Here is a 22,802-nt window from a genome sequence, read left to right on the forward strand (position 1 = left end):
TGTCATTTCATAATATTGTTTCACCACATAGCTTAAAGTTTGAAAGAGTCTTAGAGAAGAGTGCTTATTTGGAATGTGCTAGAACATTTAAAACATACTGCAAGCCACGTTGGGGTCATCTCTCCAGGATTCATAGACGCCAGGACCGTCTGCAGCACAGAGGCGGGACAATTCTGAATAGGTGTCACAGGTAGATAGTTGGTTTCCATGCTGGCAGTACTCATCAATGCAGATCATTTTGTAATTATTGGATAAAGGGGCCACCTTTCCACATTTCTCAAAGTAGGTTCCAATAATCCTGTTACAGTACTGCAAAATAAAGCATGAGCTCTATTAAAACGAGGAAATGGAGAAATAAAATATTTTTCAGGAAAGAGACAATACAGACACATCTCTTTTCACAAGATTCTTTGACAGGGAGCGCGCGGGAGCTGTGGTTAAAATCGGGAGCCGTTTTGAAGTCTTATGAGAGCAGGTAAATAGTACAGCGGCTGCAAAAAGAATGCTGGTGCCTTTGGTACTTGGGATAGTTTTAGAATCACCTAACATATCATGAAGTACATCTAAACTTGCTGTAACGGTGACAGGAGTTCCAGAACTCGGGCATATGTGAGGGATGAGGAAGGCGAGGTGACGGTGAAATGTTATCTGGCTGAATACTGTGCACACCGGCACGTGGCCCTCTGGCCACCAGCCGATTCACTACTTGTTGGGCGGATGCAGAAAAGGGACTTGTTCTCCGTAAAAGAGAGTGCACGCGTGTTTTACTTTCGCCCAAATGTGGAGCTATCCTTTCCTGAACATTTCCCTCCTCTGGGTCTGTGCACATCCTGGGGCAGTGCTTCCGTCTCGCGAACCCTCCCCTCAACAATTCTGCCCTCTTTGATGGACACCACGTCCACGGATCCATAGTGCCTGCCTCTGAAATGTTCTGGGAGCTTTGGGAACAAACGGGAACCTGAAGGAGCAGTATCAAGGCTGTGATGCAGATGAGGTACCGTTTCCCAACAAAAGGCTCATGGCCCCACCCTGGTAACCCCAAAGTTGGAGCCGGTGACTTGTTCAGAAAAAGGAAAAGAATGTAGGAAGCAAGTCCATGAATTCCAAAATAGAGTCACTGCATGCAGTACCTATCCAGAGATACTAAGGAAGTGAAATATGCCTGTTTAGAGACCAGCCAAAATGCTATGCAAAGGAATTTGAAATTGTTATATTAAATAGTGAATATCATAATAGTTTGGGGAAAGAAACAATTTATTTGAGTCTCTACAGCTCGAATAGGGCTAATGAATAATGAGCACTGAAGATGAAGCACTGGAGAATTTTAGCATTAAAATATAAGTACATAGAAAGGACAATAGCTATGTAAATTAAAACAAGGACCCAGTGATGAGAGTTTCTATGAGATTAAGTAAAACATCTTTTACCTGCATTCCATCATCACAAACTTTGTAGCTTTTACTAATAGCCGTGGGACAATCACCAGGAATTTTACTGTTGGCAATGTTCTCATTAACATCTTCTCCTAAAAATATATACATTGTTATTCTCTTTAAATATAAAAATTCATTGTACATAGCATTCATTTTCCATAACATATCTCAATGTAAGATAGCTATTTTGTTTCTGTAAGGTGCTGTAGCGTTGGTTCCACCTCACACAGGTTCCTCTCACCAGCAGATGGAAACCCTAACTGCTCACACACACAGGAATTCTTTTCTAGTTAAATATGAACTGGGAAAGTGAATAGATTTTAAATGCTAATACTTTCTCATTCTTTAGATAAATTTTATTTGGGGGTAATTATATTTACTCAAATTTGATAATCACTTCATAATTTCCTTGAGAAAAAAAATTTTAAAGAGCAGTCATTGAAATCTTACCTGGGGTGTTATTGAAGTTACCACAAAGACCACAAGTAGGGTATTGCTTATGAAGAGTAAGCTTCAAAAAAATAATTTATATATTTAGAAAACATTGAAAATTAACAAAGACAATATTTTCTGAAACAAACAACAGAAACTTTAGGTATTCAATTTTCCCAAGGTTATGCTAGAGAGCATTTTTAAAGGACCTGACCCTAGAATTTGGTATGCATCCCAACTATACCATTTATTGTTCATGTGTCTTTGGACAGACTATTTAACTTTCTGTAGCCTGCATTTCTTGAGTCCTATAATCTATAAGACTATAGCATAATAATATAGTGAATAATAGCATATACTTTAGCATAATTTGAATAATAAATGATATTGTGCATTTGCAGAGATCAAATTGTAGATTTCTTCCCGTTAGCTCTGTTTTACCTTGTCTTTTTCTACAGTTGAGAATAAAACATAAGAAGCACAGAATTACAAGAAAAGCAGATACAGACTTACTGAGAGTGTGTTACTTTTGCCCCACATTAAAGAGAGGATTCCTCTCCGGCTATTCAAGACATTATGTTCTCCATATTTTTTAATGTGAATCAATTTATTATTGTATGGTATCTGAACTCTGCGAAATATAAAATACAAAGTCAAACAAAAGGTAAGAAATATTCACATAGGCATGTGTCCTTCTGATAATTCATGTGTCTATACTTAATATCATACAGAGTAACTAGTACATATTGCATTTTTTTCTTGTCATTACACAAAACGTGATACAATGATTTTTTTCCAAATATGTGATTTGATTTCCTAGAACAATGAATAGATATTTGTAGCATTGGAGGAGATGAAATGTTAGACCAGTATAAGAAAAATGATTCAATAATTAGAATTGTTCACAAATATAATGGGAAGTGTCATTTTCTTATGCTGCAAAATATTCAAACACATCACATTGTCTAAATATGAGTTCCTGCTTCTAAAAATAAATGCCTAATAGGCTCGATCTACTGTGAAATTTCAAACTTGTATCTGTATAAAACATGCAAATGAAATGGAAATATTTTATTTAAAGTCTTGCTAAATATACATGTTATAATAAAATCTCCATACTTAGCAAAATTAGTCACCAGAGCTACATCTCTTTATTGTTTTGAAAATAAATACAATTTTGTACGGTCTCATATAGAGAAAACCTTGTATATTTATCAAACTCCTATCCTAGAATGTATTAAAATCATCAATACAGAGATCAATGTCCTTTGTTTTTATTTGTTACTTGGGTCACTTCAAAAAATTCTATAGTGTGGGTAAAGGGAGATGTCAGACAGTATAAGATATTACAAAATAATAATTTATAAATTATCAAGGCTTCTTGAGGGAGGGGTAAGTGGGGACAGAGGGGAAAATGAGGAGGTGATACCAAGGGCTCAAGCAGAAAGCAAATGTTTTGAGAATGATGAGAGCAATAAATGTATAAATGTGCTTGACACCAAATGGACGGATGTATGGATTGTGATAAGCATCATATGAGCCCCCGGTAAAATGATTTTTTTAAATTCTATAGCATTTATCAGATACATTATAGAATTTACCTTTCTCCATTAACCAAAATGTTATCACCAGAGATAGAGATGTAATTACTGTCAATTAGGACTGTTATTTTTTCAATCTCACTCTCTTTGTTTCGTTTGATCTCAATGTTGAAATCTCCACCAGATTCTACACAGTGGCGGCAGAAAGTGTAAGTGCAGGAAGACTCAAAGGAAAAGATGTGGCCATTGAAGGCTTTATAAGCTCCTTCACCCCAAGTGGAAGTTTCACCTACAAGACAATAGAGGAGAATTATTTACAATAAATGATACACCTTCTAGCTCTGTTAAAAGTAGTACCTGAGTAGGTAGCTAGGATAACCAAATTTGGCTAGTGTGGTTAAAAAAAAACAACAGAAAGAAAGAAAGGCAGATTTTATTTACCAAGGGCTAACATTCCTATTATACTTAAACCATTGATGTGATCTCCAATGTACAATGTTCCTACTGGGTCCCTTGGTGGCATAGTGAGTTGTGTGTTGAGCTACTAACCTAACTGAAAGGTCAGCAGTACAGAAACCACCAGCCATTCCATAGAAAAGATGAGGCTTCTACTCTGTTAAAGAATTCCTGTTTCTGAAACCTGCTGGGGAATTCTACCCTATACGGTTGCTCTGAGTTAGCAAGGACTAAAACTGAACCCTAAATACTGACTTTTTATAGGCCAACCAAATGCTCAATGGAATGTGCCAGTAGGGACCCTTATGCTTATAGCAGCCATAAAAAATAAAAGAGCTCAGTGCAGATTTTTAGAGATCCTGTACAGGAGTTTGAAGGCTGTAAATTTTTACTAAAGCAGAAGCCTCACTTTTCTTCCTCAGAGCAGCTGGTGGGTTTGAACTGCCAATCTTTTGGTTAGCAGTCTAGTGCTTTCTCAACAAATGCTGCCAGGGCTCCTAGGAAGGAATACAGTTAAGTCTTAAAGCCTTAACATTTCAAGGCTTCCTCAACATATTTGAGTCGCCCAAATCAAACCAGTTATCATTGGAGTCCATTTTGGCTTCTGGTAAGTCCATGAGTGTCTGAATGGAACTGAGTTTTTTTGGTTGGGACCTTTCAGAAGTAGATGGTGAGGCTGCCTCCAACTACTAATCTTCCAGCGAGGCCATGCGAACCACAGAGGAGCTCTTAAAGACCTTACTAAGTTTTCCTGTTCTCATCAGATATTTCCCTCACCTGGCGTCTTCGCTATCAGGTGTTCCAACACATTCCACCCACTGCTCAACCTAACTGTACTTCCACGACAGGTCAGGGATGTGTTCCACCAGCATGCGCTTCATACCAGTCAATTGCATTCTACTAAGGCAAGCAAGGTTCACCCGACCCCTCAGTAACTACTAGCCTGCCTCCCATAGCCTCTCTAGTGCATAGCAAATGAGGTCCTGCATGGCTTTTGGTGTCTTTCCTGGGGCCGGAAGCTAGGAGTATACATAGCTGGTAAACTGCTGCATCTGTCCAATGTCATCTTCCTGGTTTTCTACCCTCTCTTACGTATTGTTCAGGATGGCGGAATCCCTCCTTGACCAGTGGGGTGAGTAAGTAGGGACCAGAATTAGAATGTGTTATTTGTTTTGCTTTTTGTCGAGATCCCACTGCCAAACCAAATCCACTTCCATCCTGTAGGTCCCGACGCGCGTAAAAGATCGTTCCCAAGGCTGAGCATCTTGGAGCCTTTTGCCTAAGAAGAAACTGGTGGGGTTTTTTTTGAATCACCAATTTTCAGTTAGATTAGTGCAACTTTTACCTGACAGCACCATCTGGGGTGCCTTTTTGTAGAGTTACACTTTCTCAGTTTGTCTGAGTTTCCATTTATGCTTAATGAGTATTATTAATTTGCATCAATTTTCCAGATATAGTACAAATATTTTTCCATATATGTGGGAAAATAAGAGATATGTAAAATGACTCAAAAGAAGAATGACTAAATACAGTGGATAGGATTGTTTTCAAAGTGAGTTTCAAAATGCAGTTACTTTGTCGTCTCATTCAGTACTTGGGGCAAAAAAGCATATTAATGAAATTGACAGTCATTTTTGCTTACCAACGATAGTGTTTACTTCGGAGTACTTTGGAGTGGCTTCTGGAATATGGGATCCTTTTTCTACTAAAAATAAAACACAAATGATTTAGTCTTCAAGACATACACTCATCTTAAGTGTACAAACTGACTATGGAAATTGAGAAGTTGCCTTTGGGTATCATAAAGTGTTTTTATCTTGACTATATGAGTAAAGTTTAACTCTGTGAGCACTGGGAGTCCAAGGTCATGTATATAATTATCTCTGCCATTTATGTTTGTTTCTGGGAACACTCAGTCACAGTATGTTCAGAAACGTTTAATCCCAGCTAATTTACTTGGCATTAGAATTGCTGCCCTGGCCATCACCAGGCCAATGGGTTGCCTACACTGCACCACCAACCCCAAGTATATTGCACTTAATCAGTCTATTAAAGAAATAAATGATCTGTATAAGCGAACAATTCAATTCTCTGCAACAAATAGGAAAAAATATGTCTACCTTATATTTTCATTTCCTATGATTGTTTTAATTCTAATCCCCTAGCCTTTTCCTGTAACCAAAGATGTTTATATAAACTCTCAGAGCAAGGCCTCGCAACTACAAAAAGGGAATAATCCCATAGAATTTAAAAGTACTTTTCACAATGAGATTGCTGTATTTCTTGAGGCTGATTGTTTTTACTCAGGTTGAGTAGAAATTTTTAACTATTAATTTACATATAAATATGCACATATGTGTTTATGTTTATTAATACTGAAATAGTCATAAATCGAACTACCTGGAGTGCTTACTGATCCAGATATGCTGTAGTCAGATGAGCTTGGAACATCTATTTTAACAGAAAAATGATTAGACTTCTTTCTATGAATAATTTTACTTGGCAAAATGAGAAAAGAAATATGATATGTAAACTATGAATCCAAGTTGAGGCATGCTAATAATAGCAGACTTATAACTATGTACAGCAGTATAAGGAGAAAAATGTTATCATCTCAAGAAGCAACCAGAGTAACAGAATTTAAGGCATTTCCATAAAATGAATTGACACCAAATGAATTTGGTTTAGATCAATTGTCTTAACCCTGGTTCAGAAGAAGATAAAGAGGAAGAAGCAGTAGAGCTCTAAGTCTCCTACCCCAGTTCCAGCAAATTTGATGCTCTCTTGCTTCTGTTTGGGAAATCTAGGTACCCTTTCAAAGAACAAAGGATTTGGCAAGGTTGGAAACCATAAATCTGGATGAACAGATAGATACCTTTGCCAATGCAAGAGATATAGAATTCCAATTTCAAAGCCACTCATTTACTGCCATTCCATACACTTCCAGAAAGAATACTAATTAATAATTCCATCTAATGTGGAAAAAATCAAAACAGAACCTAACACCAAAATAGTAGGAAAATCTCAAATTGGTAACCACTACACTAGATGAAGATAAAGAGCAATTAATTCTCAATGTATTTCTCAGGAACAAACTCTAAATTTGAATACCTGAACTAAAGACAACAGAGTTAGGGTTCAGGCATTCTATTTGTACAAGTTGTGCTTAAACAAAATCAATGGTAATATGTTATTATGATTCCAAATAGGTTTCACTGAAAATTAATGTCCAAAGATTTAGAATTATAGAATTAATGTTTCTTTAGGAGAAAGTCTTTTTCTTGAACAAAGCCACTGATGGCCAATACTGAGTTAAAATGACTATCACTGCAGTACCCTGAATCTCTTCCCAATTTGATTTCAGTAAAGAACAAGAAGGTGGCAACCGCACACTGGATTTCTGAATGCGAGTTATAAGTATGTGTCAGAACACTCACTGCATTAGGATTGCCATCGGCAGCCAAACGGCTTTCATAAAATGCATCAGTAAAACATAGTTTAATAATTTTGTAATCCTACTGCCAGACTATTTAATCCAATGACATTTGTTGTTTTAAACACGAATGAAATTCATTTGCCCTTCTCAGGAATGGACCTGAAAAAAAACACCTCTTCCACCCAATTCAGATCCATGAGAGAACGCTTCAGCCAAACAAACCAACTCCTGATACAGCTAGCTCCCTGCTCAAAGGATTCCAAACCAGTTTGGACAGAAGCAATAGATAAAATTCCATATCACGCCACCTCCAGCCACAAAATAGTTCTACATCTTAGGCCAACCAAAAAATCCACTAGTTTTCACCCGATCATATCTCAACACTTCAACATTCTTGTTTGCATTTTAATATTTCAATTGGAATATTAATATTTTACACTGTTTGAAAAATTATACTTAGAATCTTGACCTTCTAATCATGAGAAACCAATCTTAATGCCTGACCCATGGGAACCAGATCATCGGTACCTGCACCACTGAGGCCACTTTCATCAATTTCCCTTAGTCCAGTAGAACCAGCACCAAGTCTATCTGTGTCCTTCCTTCCTCCACCACTGCCAGAACCTGAAGACCAAGCGTTTCCTCCTAATGGAAAAGCAAAATGTGATTAAGGGAAATCAAGAGCAAAGAAACAAGCTAGCATTTCTCAGGAAGAGAGTCAGTTAGGATACCTGAACCACGGACATCAGACCCCATACTCAAGTGTGTAGAACCCAAAGAGTCAAGCCTGCTCTTTCCACTGCTACCACTATCACCGACTGGAAATCCCTGTGGATCAGTCGACCCCAAATCGAAGCCTGCATCTTCAGAGACACTGCCAGAATATTCTGCCCCATTCTTTGCCCGGGAGTCTCCTGCTAAATGTAAAGTAATGATCATAATAATCAATTTCAATCCATAACATAATTCAGAATTGTTCTGGTCTCAACATGAACTATCAATACCTACAGCAGCAGAACTAGAGACTTCATAAGCACCTCCTTTATCTCTATTAGTCCTTACTACAAAGGTTATTGCTTTAAATTTTATTTGAAACAGATTTTCCAAAATAAAATGGATAATTTCACTTTTTTTCCCTCCAAATCCAGCATTATAATATTAGGGGTTTACATTTCATTGAGTATATATGTATTATCATAATAAATTATGGAACCCCTTTAATCTTAAGAAAAGAATCCACAAAACACAATGCCAAAGTCAGAAGCATCACCCTAAGATCCACAGATTCAGGCCCAGGAGCTACAGTGTTGCTCCTTCCATTTATATCAACTCACTGCCTCAAAATTCCTTTTGATAAAACACCCTAGAACCCTGAATGAAAATTTCAAATTTACTACCAACAAGTTCATCCTGGTTTCCTCCATGAGAACTCCCAGAAACATCTTCACAAATAATTACCAAAACGTATCTCATGACTCAGAAATTAAATACTTTAACTGAAATGCTGAACTAAATCATTTACTACTTGTGAGAATTTGTTCTTAGAGTCCCTTGCCATCATTCTGGTTTGAACCAGAGTCTCCAGAACTTGAGTTTCACCTTTCTTTCTCCATATCAAACGCAAAAGGATCAGCAATTCCCGACTAACGGATATTTTTTTACTTTTTTTTAAATCAACAAATGGGGAAATCAATTTAGATTTCACCAGAGCAATGTCAAAAGTCAGGCTACCTGTGCCTCCCGTATCAAGTTCACTGTTGCTCATGTCACTGCCACCAGGTCCACTTCTCCCAAATCCCTCTAAACCAGACGTCCCAACACCAGATCGCGCATTTCCAGATGAATCCTTGCTAAAAGTGCCCCTAATTCTTGAAGTGGGATCACCTGTAGAATACAGAATTATATTTGTTAGAACTCAGTTCAACACATGTTATCATTCAATATTGTCCATGCACAGGAAGAATCTGTATCCACCTGGTCTACATTATCAGAACTAGAACCTCTGGGACCTTGTAGTTCATTGTCACTAAGGCAAGTGCCACCTGCATGGTTTGCACCAGAAACTCCAGAATCAGACTGTGCTTAGCCTGCTCATTCTCCCGATGCAAAAACAAAAGACCAGCTCTCTCCACCTAAAGGTGGAACAAACTGTCACTAAAATAATCCGCAAGAGGTGGACATGAATTTAGATTTACTGGAACAGAATCAAAAATTAAACTACCTGAGCCTCTAGCTCTGGATCCACTGTTTCTCCTGTCAGTCTCTTCGGATCCCCAGTGTCCAAATTCGGTTAGTCCTAATGTCCCAAAACCAGTTCCCAATTTTCCAGATAAATCTGGTCCCAAACTGTCCCTAATTCTTGAATTCATACCACCTGCACAATATAAAGAGCTTTTTAATAGAATAAACTTGAATGCATTTTTTCCAGAACAACTATGAAAGGTAATAATTTTAAACACCCATAAAAGTCCTTAAGCCCTGGTTCATTCTGTTTACACAAAGGCCATTGTCACAAACTTGACTGGAGCCAGAAACTCTGGGATGAAATTCAAATTCACCCTTTCTTTCTACAGAACCCAAACCAAAAGATCAGCTATTTCCAACTAAGAGAGGAATACAGGCTCATTACAATCATTAAGGAAAGGTGAAATCAATTTTTGATTTCACCTAGCTGCATTCAAAATTAGACCTGCTGACCTTCCGGACCAGGACACACTTCTCCCCTGCCGTCCCCGCATATGCACAGCATCCAACAATGCCTTACACTAGATGGCCCCAAATCACAAACCAAACTTCAGGTGAACTTCCCCAATACCTAGCTCAGGTCCTGAAGTGGTAACACGTGAAGATTCTGAAATTATGCCTGAGGGAACTTAGTCCAGTACTCATTTAATGACTCAGAGTGTCCATGCCCCATGAACGGTCAGCACCTAAGCCACTGGGCCCAGGCCCTCTGGTACCTTTCAATCCATGTTCACTAAGGACGTTGCCACGAACAGACTCTCCAGAAGCAAACTGGGCTTCACCATTGCCTCCTCCAGATCCAACACCAAAAGACCCCTTCCTTCCAGCTAACAGGAAAATACAATGTTATTTAAATAATGCACGATGTCTGGAAACCAATTGACAGAGCAGCGAGACTAATCCATAATCAGACTACCTGAGGTGCTGGTACCAGATCCACTGCTTCTCAGGCCACTTTGAGCAGACCCACTGCTTCCAAAGCCCGTAAGACCCAAATTCCTAGCACCAAAGTCCAAGTGTTCAGATGAGTCCTCCCTAAAATTGCTTCTAGTTCCTGAATTGGTGCCACCTGCAGAATATAAAATTGTGTTCGACAGAGCTTAGTTCAACACAGCGTACCACTCAGACTTTTTCTGGGACAGAAATTACACAGAGTCACCTGCACTCAACACTCAGAACTACATTCTCTCGTACCTTGTATTTCATTGTCTATACGGCCATTGCCGCCAAACTGACTTGAACCAAAATCTGCAGAACCAAATGGAGCTTCACCCTTCCTTCCTGGAGTTCCAACACCAAAGGACCAGCTCTTTCCAGCTGCCAGGAAATAAAATGTCATTCACACAATTCATAAAAGGTGTGGGTCAATTTACATTTCACCAGAACAAACTCGAAAATCAGATGACTTAAGTGTTTAGCATCAGACACACCGCTTCTCTTGTCTCATCCTCCAGATCCATGGCATCTGAATCCCTTTACACCTGAGGCCTCCACACCAACTACCAATTTCCCTGGGAACTTTCCCCCAAAGTGCCCTTGGTTTTTAATTGACACATTTCAGAATATAAAGCGATTCTTAATAAAATAAACTTGAGTTCACTTTTTTTATTAGAATTTTCCAAGCACAGCTATGACACACCAGTTTAAAGACTGGTACTAAAATCTCTGGTACTCAGTTGAATCCATTTACACTAAGGTCATTGCCACCAACTTGATTTGAACTAGAATCTGCAGATACAAATTAAATTTCCCCCTTTCTTGCTTCTATTCCTAAACCAAAAGCTAAGTTATTCCCAACTAAGAGAGGAATACAGGCTCATTACAATCATTAAGGAAAGGTGAAATCAATTTTTGATTTCACCTAGCTGCATTCAAAATTAGACCTGCTGACCCTCCGGAACAGGACACACTTCTCCTCCTGCCATGCCTGCAGATGCACAGCATCCAACAATGCCTTACACTAGATGGCCCCAAATCACAAACCAAACTTCAGGTGAACTTCCCCAATACCTAGCTCAGGTCCTGAAGTGGTAACACGTGAAGATTCTGAAATTATGCCTGAGGGAACTTAGTCCAGTACTCATTTAATGACTCAGAGTGTCCATGCCCCATGAACGGTCAGCACCTAAGCCACTGGGCCCAGGCCCTCTGGTACCTTTCAATCCATGTTCACTAAGGACGTTGCCACGAACAGACTCTCCAGAAGCAAACTGGGCTTCACCATTGCCTCCTCCAGATCCAACACCAAAAGACCCCTTCCTTCCAGCTAACAGGAAAATACAATGTTATTTAAATAATGCACGATGTCTGGAAACCAATTGACAGAGCAGCGAGACTAATCCATAATCAGACTACCTGAGGTGCTGGTACCAGATCCACTGCTTCTCAGGCCACTTTGAGCAGACCCACTGCTTCCAAAGCCCGTAAGACCCAAATTCCTAGCACCAAAGTGCAAGTGTTCAGATGAGTCCTCCCTAAAATTGCTTCTAGTTCCTGAATTGGTGCCACCTGCAGAATATAAAATTGTGTTCGACAGAGCTTAGTTCAACACAGCGTACCACTCAGACTTTTCCTGGGATAGAAATTACACAGAGTCACCTGCACTCAGCTCTCAGAACTACATTCTCTCATACCTTGTATTTCATTGTCTATACGGCCATTGCCGCCAAACTGACTTGAACCAAAATCTGCAGAACCAAATGGAGCTTCACCCTTCCTTCCTGGAGTTCCAACACCAAAGGACCAGCTCTTTCCAGCTGCCAGGAAATAAAATGTCATTCACATAATTCATAAAAAGTGTGGGTCAATTTACATATCACCGGAATAAACTCCAAAATCAGATGACTTAAGTGTTTAGCATCAGACACACCGCTTCTCTTGTCTCATCCTCCAGATCCATGGCATCTGAATCCCTTTACACCTGAGGCCTCCACACCAACTACCAATTTCCCTGGGAACTTTCCCCCAAAGAGCCCTTGGTTTTTAATTGACACATTTCAGAATATAAAGCGATTCTTAATAAAATAAACTTGAGTTCACTTTTTTTATTAGAATTTTCCAAACACAGCTATGACACACCAGTTTAAAGACTGGTACTAAAATCTCTGGTACTCAGTTGAATCCATTTACACTAAGGTCATTGCCACCAACTTGATTTGAACTAGAATCTGCAGATACAAATTAAATTTCCCCCTTTCTTGCTTCTATTCCTAAACCAAAAGCTAAGTTATTCCCAACTAAGAGAGGAATACAGGCTCATTACAATCATTAAGGAAAGGTGAAATCAATTTTTGATTTCACCTAGCTGCATTCAAAATTAGACCTGCTGACCCTCCGGAACAGGACACACTTCTCCTCCTGCCGTCCCCGCAGATGCACAGCATCCAACAATGCCTTACACTAGATGGCCCCAAATCACAAACCAAACTTCAGGTGAACTTCCCCAATACCTAGCTCAGGTCCTGAAGTGGTAACATGTGAAGATTCTGAAATTATGCCTGAAGGAACTTAGTCCAGTACTCATTTAATGACTCAGAGTGTCCATGCCCCATGAATGGTCAGCACCTAAGCCACTGGGCCCAGGCCCTCTGGTACCTTTCAATCCATGTTCACTAAGGACGTTGCCACCAACAGACTCTCCAGAAGCAAACTGGGCTTCACCATTGCCTCCTCCAGATCCAACACCAAAAGACCCCTTCCTTCCAGCTAACAGGAAAATACAATGTTATTTAAATAATGCACGATGTCTGGAAACCAATTGACAGAGCAGCGAGACTAATCCATAATCAGACTACCTGAGGTGCTGGTACCAGATCCACTGCTTCTCAGGCCACTTTGAGCAGACCCACTGCTTCCAAAGCCCGTAAGACCCAAATTCCTAGCACCAAAGTCCAAGTGTTCAGATGAGTCCTCCCTAAAATTGCTTCTAGTTCCTGAATTGGTGCCACCTGCAGAATATAAAATTGTGTTCGACAGAGCTTAGTTCAACACAGCGTACCACTCAGACTTTTTCTGGGACAGAAATTACACAGAGTCACCTGCACTCAACACTCAGAACTACATTCTCTCGTACCTTGTATTTCATTGTCTATACGGCCATTGCCGCCAAACTGACTTGAACCAAAATCTGCAGAACCAAATGGAGCTTCACCCTTCCTTCCTGGAGTTCCAACACCAAAGGACCAGCTCTTTCCAGCTGCCAGGAAATAAAATGTCATTCACACAATTCATAAAAGGTGTGGGTCAATTTACATTTCACCAGAACAAACTCGAAAATCAGATGACTTAAGTGTTTAGCATCAGACACACCGCTTCTCTTGTCTCATCCTCCAGATCCATGGCATCTGAATCCCTTTACACCTGAGGCCTCCACACCAACTACCAATTTCCCTGGGAACTTTCCCCCAAATTGCCCTTGGTTTTTAATTGACACATTTCAGAATATAAAGCGATTCTTAATAAAATAAACTTGAGTTCACTTTTTTTATTAGAATTTTCCAAGCACAGCTATGACACACCAGTTTAAAGACTGGTACTAAAATCTCTGGTACTCAGTTGAATCCATTTACACTAAGGTCATTGCCACCAACTTGATTTGAACTAGAATCTGCAGATACAAATTAAATTTCCCCCTTTCTTGCTTCTATTCCTAAACCAAAACTAAGTTATTCCCAACTAAGAGAGGAATACAGGCTCATTACAATCATTAAGGAAAGGTGAAATCAATTTTTGATTTCACCTAGCTGCATTCAAAATTAGACCTGCTGACCCTCTGGAACAGGACACACTTCTCCTCCTGCCGTCCCCGCAGATGCACAGCATCCAACAATGCCTTACACTAGATGGCCCCAAATCACAAACCAAACTTCAGGTGAACTTCCCCAATACCTAGCTCAGGTCCTGAAGTGGTAACATGTGAAGATTCTGAAATTATGCCTGAAGGAACTTAGTCCAGTACTTATTTAATGACTCAGAGTGTCCATGCCCCATGAATGGTCAGCACCTAAGCCACTGGGCCCAGGCCCTCTGGTACCTTTCAATCCATGTTCACTAAGGACGTTGCCACGAACAGACTCTCCAGAAGCAAACTGGGCTTCACCATTGCCTCCTCCAGATCCAACACCAAAAGACCCCTTCCTTCCAGCTAACAGGAAAATACAATGTTATTTAAATAATGCACGATGTCTGGAAACCAATTGACAGAGCAGCGAGACTAATCCATAATCAGACTACCTGAGGTGCTGGTACCAGATCCACTGCTTCTCAGGCCACTTTGAGCAGACCCACTGCTTCCAAAGCCCGTAAGACCCAAATTCCTAGCACCAAAGTCCAAGTGTTCAGATGAGTCCTCCCTAAAATTGCTTCTAGTTCCTGAATTGGTGCCACCTGCAGAATATAAAATTGTGTTCGACAGAGCTTAGTTCAACACAGCGTACCACTCAGACTTTTCCTGGGATAGAAATTACACAGAGTCACCTGCACTCAGCTCTCAGAACTACATTCTCTCGTACCTTGTATTTCATTGTCTATAAGGCCATTGTCGCCAAACTGACTTGAACCAAAATCTGCAGAACCAAATGGAGCTTCACCCTTCCTTCCTGGAGTTCCAACACCAAAGGACCAGCTCTTTCCAGCTGCCAGGAAATAAAATGTCATTCACACAATTCATAAAAGGTGTGGGTCAATTTACATTTCACCAGAACAAACTCGAAAATCAGATGACTTAAGTGTTTAGCATCAGACACACCGCTTCTCTTGTCTCATCCTCCAGATCCATGGCATCTGAATCCCTTTACACCTGAGGCCTCCACACCAACTACCAATTTCCCTGGGAACTTTCCCCCAAAGTGCCCTTGGTTTTTAATTGACACATTTCAGAATATAAAGCGATTCTTAATAAAATAAACTTGAGTTCACTTTTTTTATTAGAATTTTCCAAGCACAGCTATGACACACCAGTTTAAAGACTGGTACTAAAATCTCTGGTACTCAGTTGAATCCATTTACACTAAGGTCATTGCCACCAACTTGATTTGAACTAGAATCTTCAGATACAAATTAAATTTCCCCCTTTCTTGCTTCTATTCCTAAACCAAAAGCTAAGTTATTCCCAACTAAGAGAGGAATACAGGCTCATTACAATCATTAAGGAAAGGTGAAATCAATTTTTGATTTCACCTAGCTGCATTCAAAATTAGACCTGCTGACCCTCCGGAACAGGACACACTTCTCCTCCTGCCGTCCCCGCAGATGCACAGCATCCAACAATGCCTTACACTAGATGGCCCCAAATCACAAACCAAACTTCAGGTGAACTTCCCCAATACCTAGCTCAGGTCCTGAAGTGGTAACATGTGAAGATTCTGAAATTATGCCTGAAGGAACTTAGTCCAGTACTCATTTAATGACTCAGAGTGTCCATGCCCCATGAATGGTCAGCACCTAAGCCACTGGGCCCAGGCCCTCTGGTACCTTTCAATCCATGTTCACTAAGGACGTTGCCACGAACAGACTCTCCAGAAGCAAACTGGGCTTCACCATTGCCTCCTCCAGATCCAACACCAAAAGACCCCTTCCTTCCAGCTAACAGGAAAATACAATGTTATTTAAATAATGCACGATGTCTGGAAACCAATTGACAGAGCAGCGAGACTAATCCATAATCAGACTACCTGAGGTGCTGGTACCAGATCCACTGCTTCTCAGGCCACTTTGAGCAGACCCACTGCTTCCAAAGCCCGTAAGACCCAAATTCCTAGCACCAAAGTCCAAGTGTTCAGATGAGTCCTCCCTAAAATTGCTTCTAGTTCCTGAATTGGTGCCACCTGCAGAATATAAAATTGTGTTCGACAGAGCTTAGTTCAACACAGCGTACCACTCAGACTTTTTCTGGGACAGAAATTACACAGAGTCACCTGCACTCAACACTCAGAACTACATTCTCTCGTACCTTGTATTTCATTGTCTATACGGCCATTGCCGCCAAACTGACTTGAACCAAAATCTGCAGAACCAAATGGAGCTTCACCCTTCCTTCCTGGAGTTCCAACACCAAAGGACCAGCTCTTTCCAGCTGCCAGGAAATAAAATGTCATTCACACAATTCATAAAAGGTGTGGGTCAATTTACATTTCACCAGAACAAACTCGAAAATCAGATGACTTAAGTGTTTAGCATCAGACACACCGCTTCTCTTGTCTCATCCTCCAGATCCATGGCATCTGAATCCCTTTACACCTGAGGCCTCCACACCAACTACCAATTTCCCTGGGAACTTTCCCCCAAAGTGCCCTTGGTTTTTAATTGACACATTTCAGAATATAAAGCGATTCTTAATAAAATAAACTTGAGTTCACTTTTTTTATTAGAATTTTCCAAGCACAGCTATGACACACCAGTTTAAAGACTGGTACTAAAATCTCTGGTACTCAGTTGAATCCATTTACACTAAGGTCATTGCCACCAACTTGATTTGAACTAGAATCTTCAGATACAAATTAAATTTCCCCCTTTCTTGCTTCTATTCCTAAACCAAAAGCTAAGTTATTCCCAACTAAGAGAGGAATACAGGCTCATTACAATCATTAAGGAAAGGTGAAATCAATTTTTGATTTCACCTAGCTGCATTCAAAATTAGACCTGCTGACCCTCCGGAACAGGACACACTTCTCCTCCTGCCGTCCCCGCAGATGCACAGCATCCAACAATGCCTTACACTAGATGGCCCCAAATCACAAACCAAACTTCAGGTGAACTTCCCCAATACCTAGCTCAGGTCCTGAAGTGGTAACATGTGAAGATTCTGAAATTATGCCTGAAGGAACTTAGTCCAGTACTCATTTAATGACTCAGAGTGTCCATGCCCCATGAATGGTCAGCACCTAAGCCACTGGGCCCAGGCCCTCTGGTACCTTTCAATCCATGTTCACTAAGGACATTGCCACCAACAGACTCTCCAGAAGCATACTGGGCTTCACCATTGCCTCCTCCAGATCCAACACCAAAAGACCCCTTCCTTCCAGCTAACAGGAAAATACAATGTTATTTAAATAATGCACGATGTCTGGAAACCAATTGACAGAGCAGCGAGACTAATCCATAATCAGACTACCTGAGGTGCTGGTACCAGATCCACTGCTTCTCAGGCCACTTTGAGCAGACCCACTGCTTCCAAAGCCCGTAAGACCCAAATTCCTAGCACCAAAGTGCAAGTGTTCAGATGAGTCCTCCCTAAAATTGCTTCTAGTTCCTGAATTGGTGCCACCTGCAGAATATAAAATTGTGTTCGACAGAGCTTAGTTCAACACAGCGTACCACTCAGACTTTTTCTGGGACAGAAATTACACAGAGTCACCTGCACTCAACACTCAGAACTACATTCTCTCGTACCTTGTATTTCATTGTCTATTCGGCCATTGCCGCCAAACTGACTTGAACCAAAATCTGCAGAACCAAATGGAGCTTCACCCTTCCTTCCTGGAGTTCCAACACCAAAGGACCAGCTCTTTCCAGCTGCCAGGAAATAAAATGTCATTCACATAATTCATAAAAGGTGTGGGTCAATTTACATTTCACCAGAACAAACTCCAAAATCAGATGACTTATGTCTTTAGCATCAGACACACCGCTTCTCTTGTCTCATCCTCCAGATCCATGGCATCTGAATCCCTTTACACCTGAGGCCTCCAGACTAACTCCCTATTTCCCTGGGAATCTTCCCCCAAAGTGCCCTTAGTCTTTAAATTGGTACAATATTGCAGAAAATAATATGATTTATAGCAGAATAAACTATGATTCTTCTTAGAATTTAGACTTCCGTGTTCAGGTGTGATATGCCATCACCTAACCCATTCAGACTACACTTTTAGTACCTTTTATTCCATTTTCAACAAGGCCTTTGCCACTAATTTGGTTTGAACCTAAATTTACAAACCTAATTGAGTTTCACCATTTCTTTCTCCAGCTCCAACCTCAAAAGACCACTTCTTTTCAACTAACAGAGAAATAAAATTCTATTAAAATAATTCACAAATTGTGGAAATCCACTTCAAAACTAATACAGCAGAGTCCAAAGTTAAACTCATGGAATCTCTGCCATCAGATCCCCTGCTTCTCTTGTCACTCCTTCTAGAGTCATTGCCTCCCAATCCCTTTAGACCAGATGTCCCAAAACCAAATCCTAAATTTCTGAACTAATTTTCCCCCAAAATGACCCTGGTTCTGGAATAGGTACCACCTGCAGACTAACTATAAATTTTTTTTTTCAAAACTAGTTTAATCCTTTTTTTCACTCAAAGCTTTACCATCACAAGAAGTACACATTCAACTATCCTAAACAATTGTTGCTATAATTTCTAGTACCTTGCCTTTCATTTTTATGGAAACCATTTTCACCCAATTATTTTGAACACGAATCTCCAGAACCAATCTTTGGATCACCTTTCTGTCTCTAGCTCCAAAACCAAAAGAAAAGAAAAACCTCTCTCTTTCCAACCAACAGAGAAATATCATTGAATGCTGAAAACCCAAATCAATTTAGATTTCACCAGGGTGAAATTAAACTACCTGTGTCTCTGGAATCAGCAATTCTACTGCTTCCAAACCCCTTTAGGCCAGATATCCCATAACCTGATCCCAAATTTCCAGGTGACGCTCCAACAAAATTGTCCCTACTTCTTTCTCTGTTACCATCTGTATGATACAAAATTATTTTCAACAGAACACATCTCGATATTTTATTACAAACAACAATAATTTCATCCCCAAATGTTAATACTAGAATAAGATTCTCATTTAACTTTGATTCCATTTTCACTAAGACCACTGTTACCAATTTCCTTTCATCAAAATTTTCAAAATCAAATTTTGTGCAAAGCCCCTCTATTCCTATTCAACAATCAAAACGCCATGACCTTAATCGGAAGCATCAAAACCAAATTTTTTATTAAATTACATAAGGACTATTATAGATTCATTTGATTTTTCAAAAACGAAGACTGGGTGGAATATCTGAGTGCCCCTCAGATTCAAGTCCTTTGAATTTAACCCCAGCAGATCAATTGCCATTCATCCTATTTCCTCCAATTTAATTAAAACCCAGTCCGTATTGATCCAATACCCCTAAATTCAATTTCCATATTTCAGAGTTATCCTCAAAAGTTCATTCCCACTTCGTGCACTGGATCACCTGTGGGATATAATATTTTGATCACTAAGTATACCAAATGCCTTTGATAAAATGGATTTTTATGCACAACAATTAACTATCAATAACTAAAGCATTGGATATAGATCTTCCATTGCTACCCACTTGATTTGCTTTAACCATTTTGTTGCTACCACCAAAAGAATTCAAACCAGAAATTCCAAAGTCAAGTTCACCTTCACTCTTTCCTTCTCCAAGTCCCAAACCAATAGATCCAGTTCCAACTAATGGAAAAACAAAAATAGTATTAAAATTCATCTCAGTCAATACGTTTGTCATCAGATACCATTATAAGAAAACTAATCATTATTTTAATTTTTCAAGAAAAACTTTAATTTGAAATTCCTGAGCCACCGATACTCAATCCTAAGATTACAGATTTGCCCCTAGCAATCCTTCACCACTCATTCCACCCGACTCCATACTGACACCCAAGCCAGGTGACCGGATGCCCCTGAACCAAATCCCAGATCGCTCAGGCATTCCTATTAAATCCATTCCAGTTCTGGTATTAGTGTTATCTGCTAAAATTAAAGAACCCAAAGTATATTTTTAAATGTTTGTAAACCTCCACCCTGTGAAGAAAGCCTAAATAATAATACTTGTATTGGTGGGGGTTGATTTTTCCACCATTCCCTGTTCAATAATCACCAAAGTCTTTCTATTCAACATTACCAACAATTCCACTTACGTCAGGATAACAAAACCAATTTCCCATCCACCTTTCTTTTTTACTAACAAGTCCAAAATCAAGAATAATAAATAAGCAAAATTATTGTAATGTTTTAAATTCTATATCAGAATTACTGGGTACTAAAAGTTAAGAGCCCACACAGCTCCAAAGATTCATCACCAATGAAACCACTACTATTCCACCAATTTCAATACATTTTAATCTAATTCTCCTATACCAAAAAAAAAAAATACACACGCACACTAGGTTAATGTATTGGATTTTTAGACAATCATAAAATAAAATACCAAATTTTTATAAAATTAATTGGCATTCTTTGAGTACAGACTATAAAAATTAACAGTCAAATGTTTAAATATAAATGGATTCCAAGCTTTTATGTTGTAGATAACAAAACATTGGAACAAAAGGGTCTAAATCATTTTCCTAAATTCCTTGCAGGTTAGTGAAAAACATTTGAATAAAAAAAAATAAGTCTTTTCTTTCCAGGTCCAAACTCCTGCAAAAGATCTTAAATCTACTTTCTTCTTTACTAAAGTGTGTAAATTTCCAATTTATTTTGAATATAATAGAGACTATTTAAGAAACAACCATAAAGTTACAAACTGCGCCCATGAATATCTCTCACACTAAATTTGTTTTAGTAGAGAACAACAACAATCAATGCTTTCTTTATTAAACCATTTATAATACCTGTTTCCCTGACTGCAGAATCCGAGTCAGATAATCCATTCCTCATCACCTTTGTGCCAAATCCACTTTGGCCAAATGAACTAGGACCAATTTCATTTTGGTTTAAAATAGTGCCACCAAATTCTGCACCACCAGAGAAACCACTGCCAAGACCCACTGCTGAATTGGGTTTATCTGCCAGACAAAAATATAATTATTATCCAAGACGGGGTTTAAAAGTTGATATTACACAAGAAATTAGTCCACATATATTTCTTGAACAAAGTCCATATTATAGCTTTGTATATCTACCTCCCCATAAGCATTTTCATACACAGTTCCATAACATGCCTTCATTATTTTAATAGCCCATTTACCACAAAAACTGAGAAAATTCTCTGTGGAGGTCATGCAAGATCTAGTTTCATAGGTTCTACAAAACACTAGAAACCACCTGAGAATTATGACAAAGAGCAAATACCTTAACTCATTAGTCAGACTGATTTTGTCTAACACAAAACAGCTGGCAGGCAATGACGTTTTATAACCTTCTTAAAGACATTTAACCTCACCTCGTACCCAAGTGTGACTCCCCTGTTCATGTGTCACCACATAGAATAGATGGGAAAGTTAAATATTCCATATTAAATTGTCCTTTGCAGAGCTCCTTTTTTTTTGTAAAGCATAAACTTTAACTTTTAATTGGCCTATAGTGAGCAATACACTGAACAAGGGAAGACATGTTCCACTTAAACAAATTTAAATTCTTTTCAAATACAATTTGAAGTGACAAATATTGTAGAAACCCTGATATACAATAGTATTCAGTAATTTGAGTATGGTTCTTAAAAGAAAGAATCCTGATGTGGGAAACAATTTGTGTTTGGAAACAGAAGCATGGGGTGGAAGACCTACAATCAATTTGGGTTCAGACAAGTTTTATACCATAAAAAACTTCCATATAAATGACCAATCACATTCATAATAAAAACTAGGAGAAAGAGAGAGAGAGAGCATGAAAAAATTGAATTTCCCAGAAAAACGATTCAATAAATGTAGACATTGTTGCCAATATCCTCTAAAGACAATTAATTACTCTCATTGGTACTGGAAATAGTGCCATTAGATGCTCCATAACCATTATTAAGATCGTTTTCTGCAATTAAAGCAAAGACTACCAGACTATCTCCAATGGAAACTGGATTCTGACAATCAGCTTTTCTCTAACAGTACCTGCTGGGGAGTCCTCTAACTCTAAGCTATCTGTCTCGCGGCGCTCTCTTGGAGATCTAAATCCAGTGTCAAAGAGTCTTCTGTCGGGGTCACCAAAGGATGAACTATCGAACGAAAGTCCACCTAGTATGAAGGACAGAAGATATGATTGGAAAATAATATTCACACAGGTTATAAAAGTACTCTGATAGTGACACTATAAAAAGTCATGTTTTATTTGGAGTAAGCCCTGTTATTCTGGTAGCACTTGGGACAAAGGCAATGAATTTATGTAAGCATAATATCTTTGACTTTTCTTCATCATTTGAAGATTTAGGAAATGAAGAGAAGAGAGCTGTGAAGATTAATAAATAATGTGTAGTAGAAGCTTTTCTCTGGGAGGAGGAAGATCTTTCCCTGTCTGATTCTTTCTCCATTATCAGTACTCAAGTGTTCAACTTTCCACCCCCTTAAGATT

The 22,802-nt window shown here is 39.2% G+C and overlaps 1 protein-coding gene across 1 annotated transcript in view; it reads right to left on the reverse strand.

Annotated features, from left to right (window-relative positions):
- MUC19 (mucin 19, oligomeric) overlaps positions 1–22,802 on the reverse strand; it is a 60,318-nt gene that overhangs the window by 25,420 nt on the left and 12,096 nt on the right. The window contains exons 4-33 of the mRNA XM_075553313.1: positions 22,346–22,468; positions 21,134–21,307; positions 17,931–18,053; positions 17,653–17,805; positions 17,453–17,563; positions 16,492–16,614; positions 16,214–16,366; positions 16,014–16,124; positions 15,053–15,175; positions 14,775–14,927; positions 14,575–14,685; positions 13,615–13,737; positions 13,337–13,489; positions 13,137–13,247; positions 12,176–12,298; positions 11,898–12,050; positions 11,698–11,808; positions 10,737–10,859; positions 10,459–10,611; positions 10,259–10,369; positions 9,520–9,672; positions 9,030–9,182; positions 8,030–8,215; positions 7,827–7,943; positions 5,505–5,567; positions 3,467–3,695; positions 2,379–2,496; positions 1,884–1,944; positions 1,428–1,525; positions 99–309 (exon numbers count right to left, since the gene is read on the reverse strand). Of these exons, the coding sequence (XP_075409428.1) occupies positions 99–309; positions 1,428–1,525; positions 1,884–1,944; positions 2,379–2,496; positions 3,467–3,695; positions 5,505–5,567; positions 7,827–7,943; positions 8,030–8,215; positions 9,030–9,182; positions 9,520–9,672; positions 10,259–10,369; positions 10,459–10,611; positions 10,737–10,859; positions 11,698–11,808; positions 11,898–12,050; positions 12,176–12,298; positions 13,137–13,247; positions 13,337–13,489; positions 13,615–13,737; positions 14,575–14,685; positions 14,775–14,927; positions 15,053–15,175; positions 16,014–16,124; positions 16,214–16,366; positions 16,492–16,614; positions 17,453–17,563; positions 17,653–17,805; positions 17,931–18,053; positions 21,134–21,307; positions 22,346–22,468 (4,008 nt within the window). The remainder of the gene's footprint in view (positions 1–98; positions 310–1,427; positions 1,526–1,883; positions 1,945–2,378; positions 2,497–3,466; positions 3,696–5,504; positions 5,568–7,826; positions 7,944–8,029; positions 8,216–9,029; positions 9,183–9,519; positions 9,673–10,258; positions 10,370–10,458; positions 10,612–10,736; positions 10,860–11,697; positions 11,809–11,897; positions 12,051–12,175; positions 12,299–13,136; positions 13,248–13,336; positions 13,490–13,614; positions 13,738–14,574; positions 14,686–14,774; positions 14,928–15,052; positions 15,176–16,013; positions 16,125–16,213; positions 16,367–16,491; positions 16,615–17,452; positions 17,564–17,652; positions 17,806–17,930; positions 18,054–21,133; positions 21,308–22,345; positions 22,469–22,802) is intronic.

This window comes from Tenrec ecaudatus, chromosome 6 (assembly GCF_050624435.1).
Source record: "Tenrec ecaudatus isolate mTenEca1 chromosome 6, mTenEca1.hap1, whole genome shotgun sequence".
Taxonomy (NCBI): domain Eukaryota; kingdom Metazoa; phylum Chordata; class Mammalia; order Afrosoricida; family Tenrecidae; genus Tenrec; species Tenrec ecaudatus.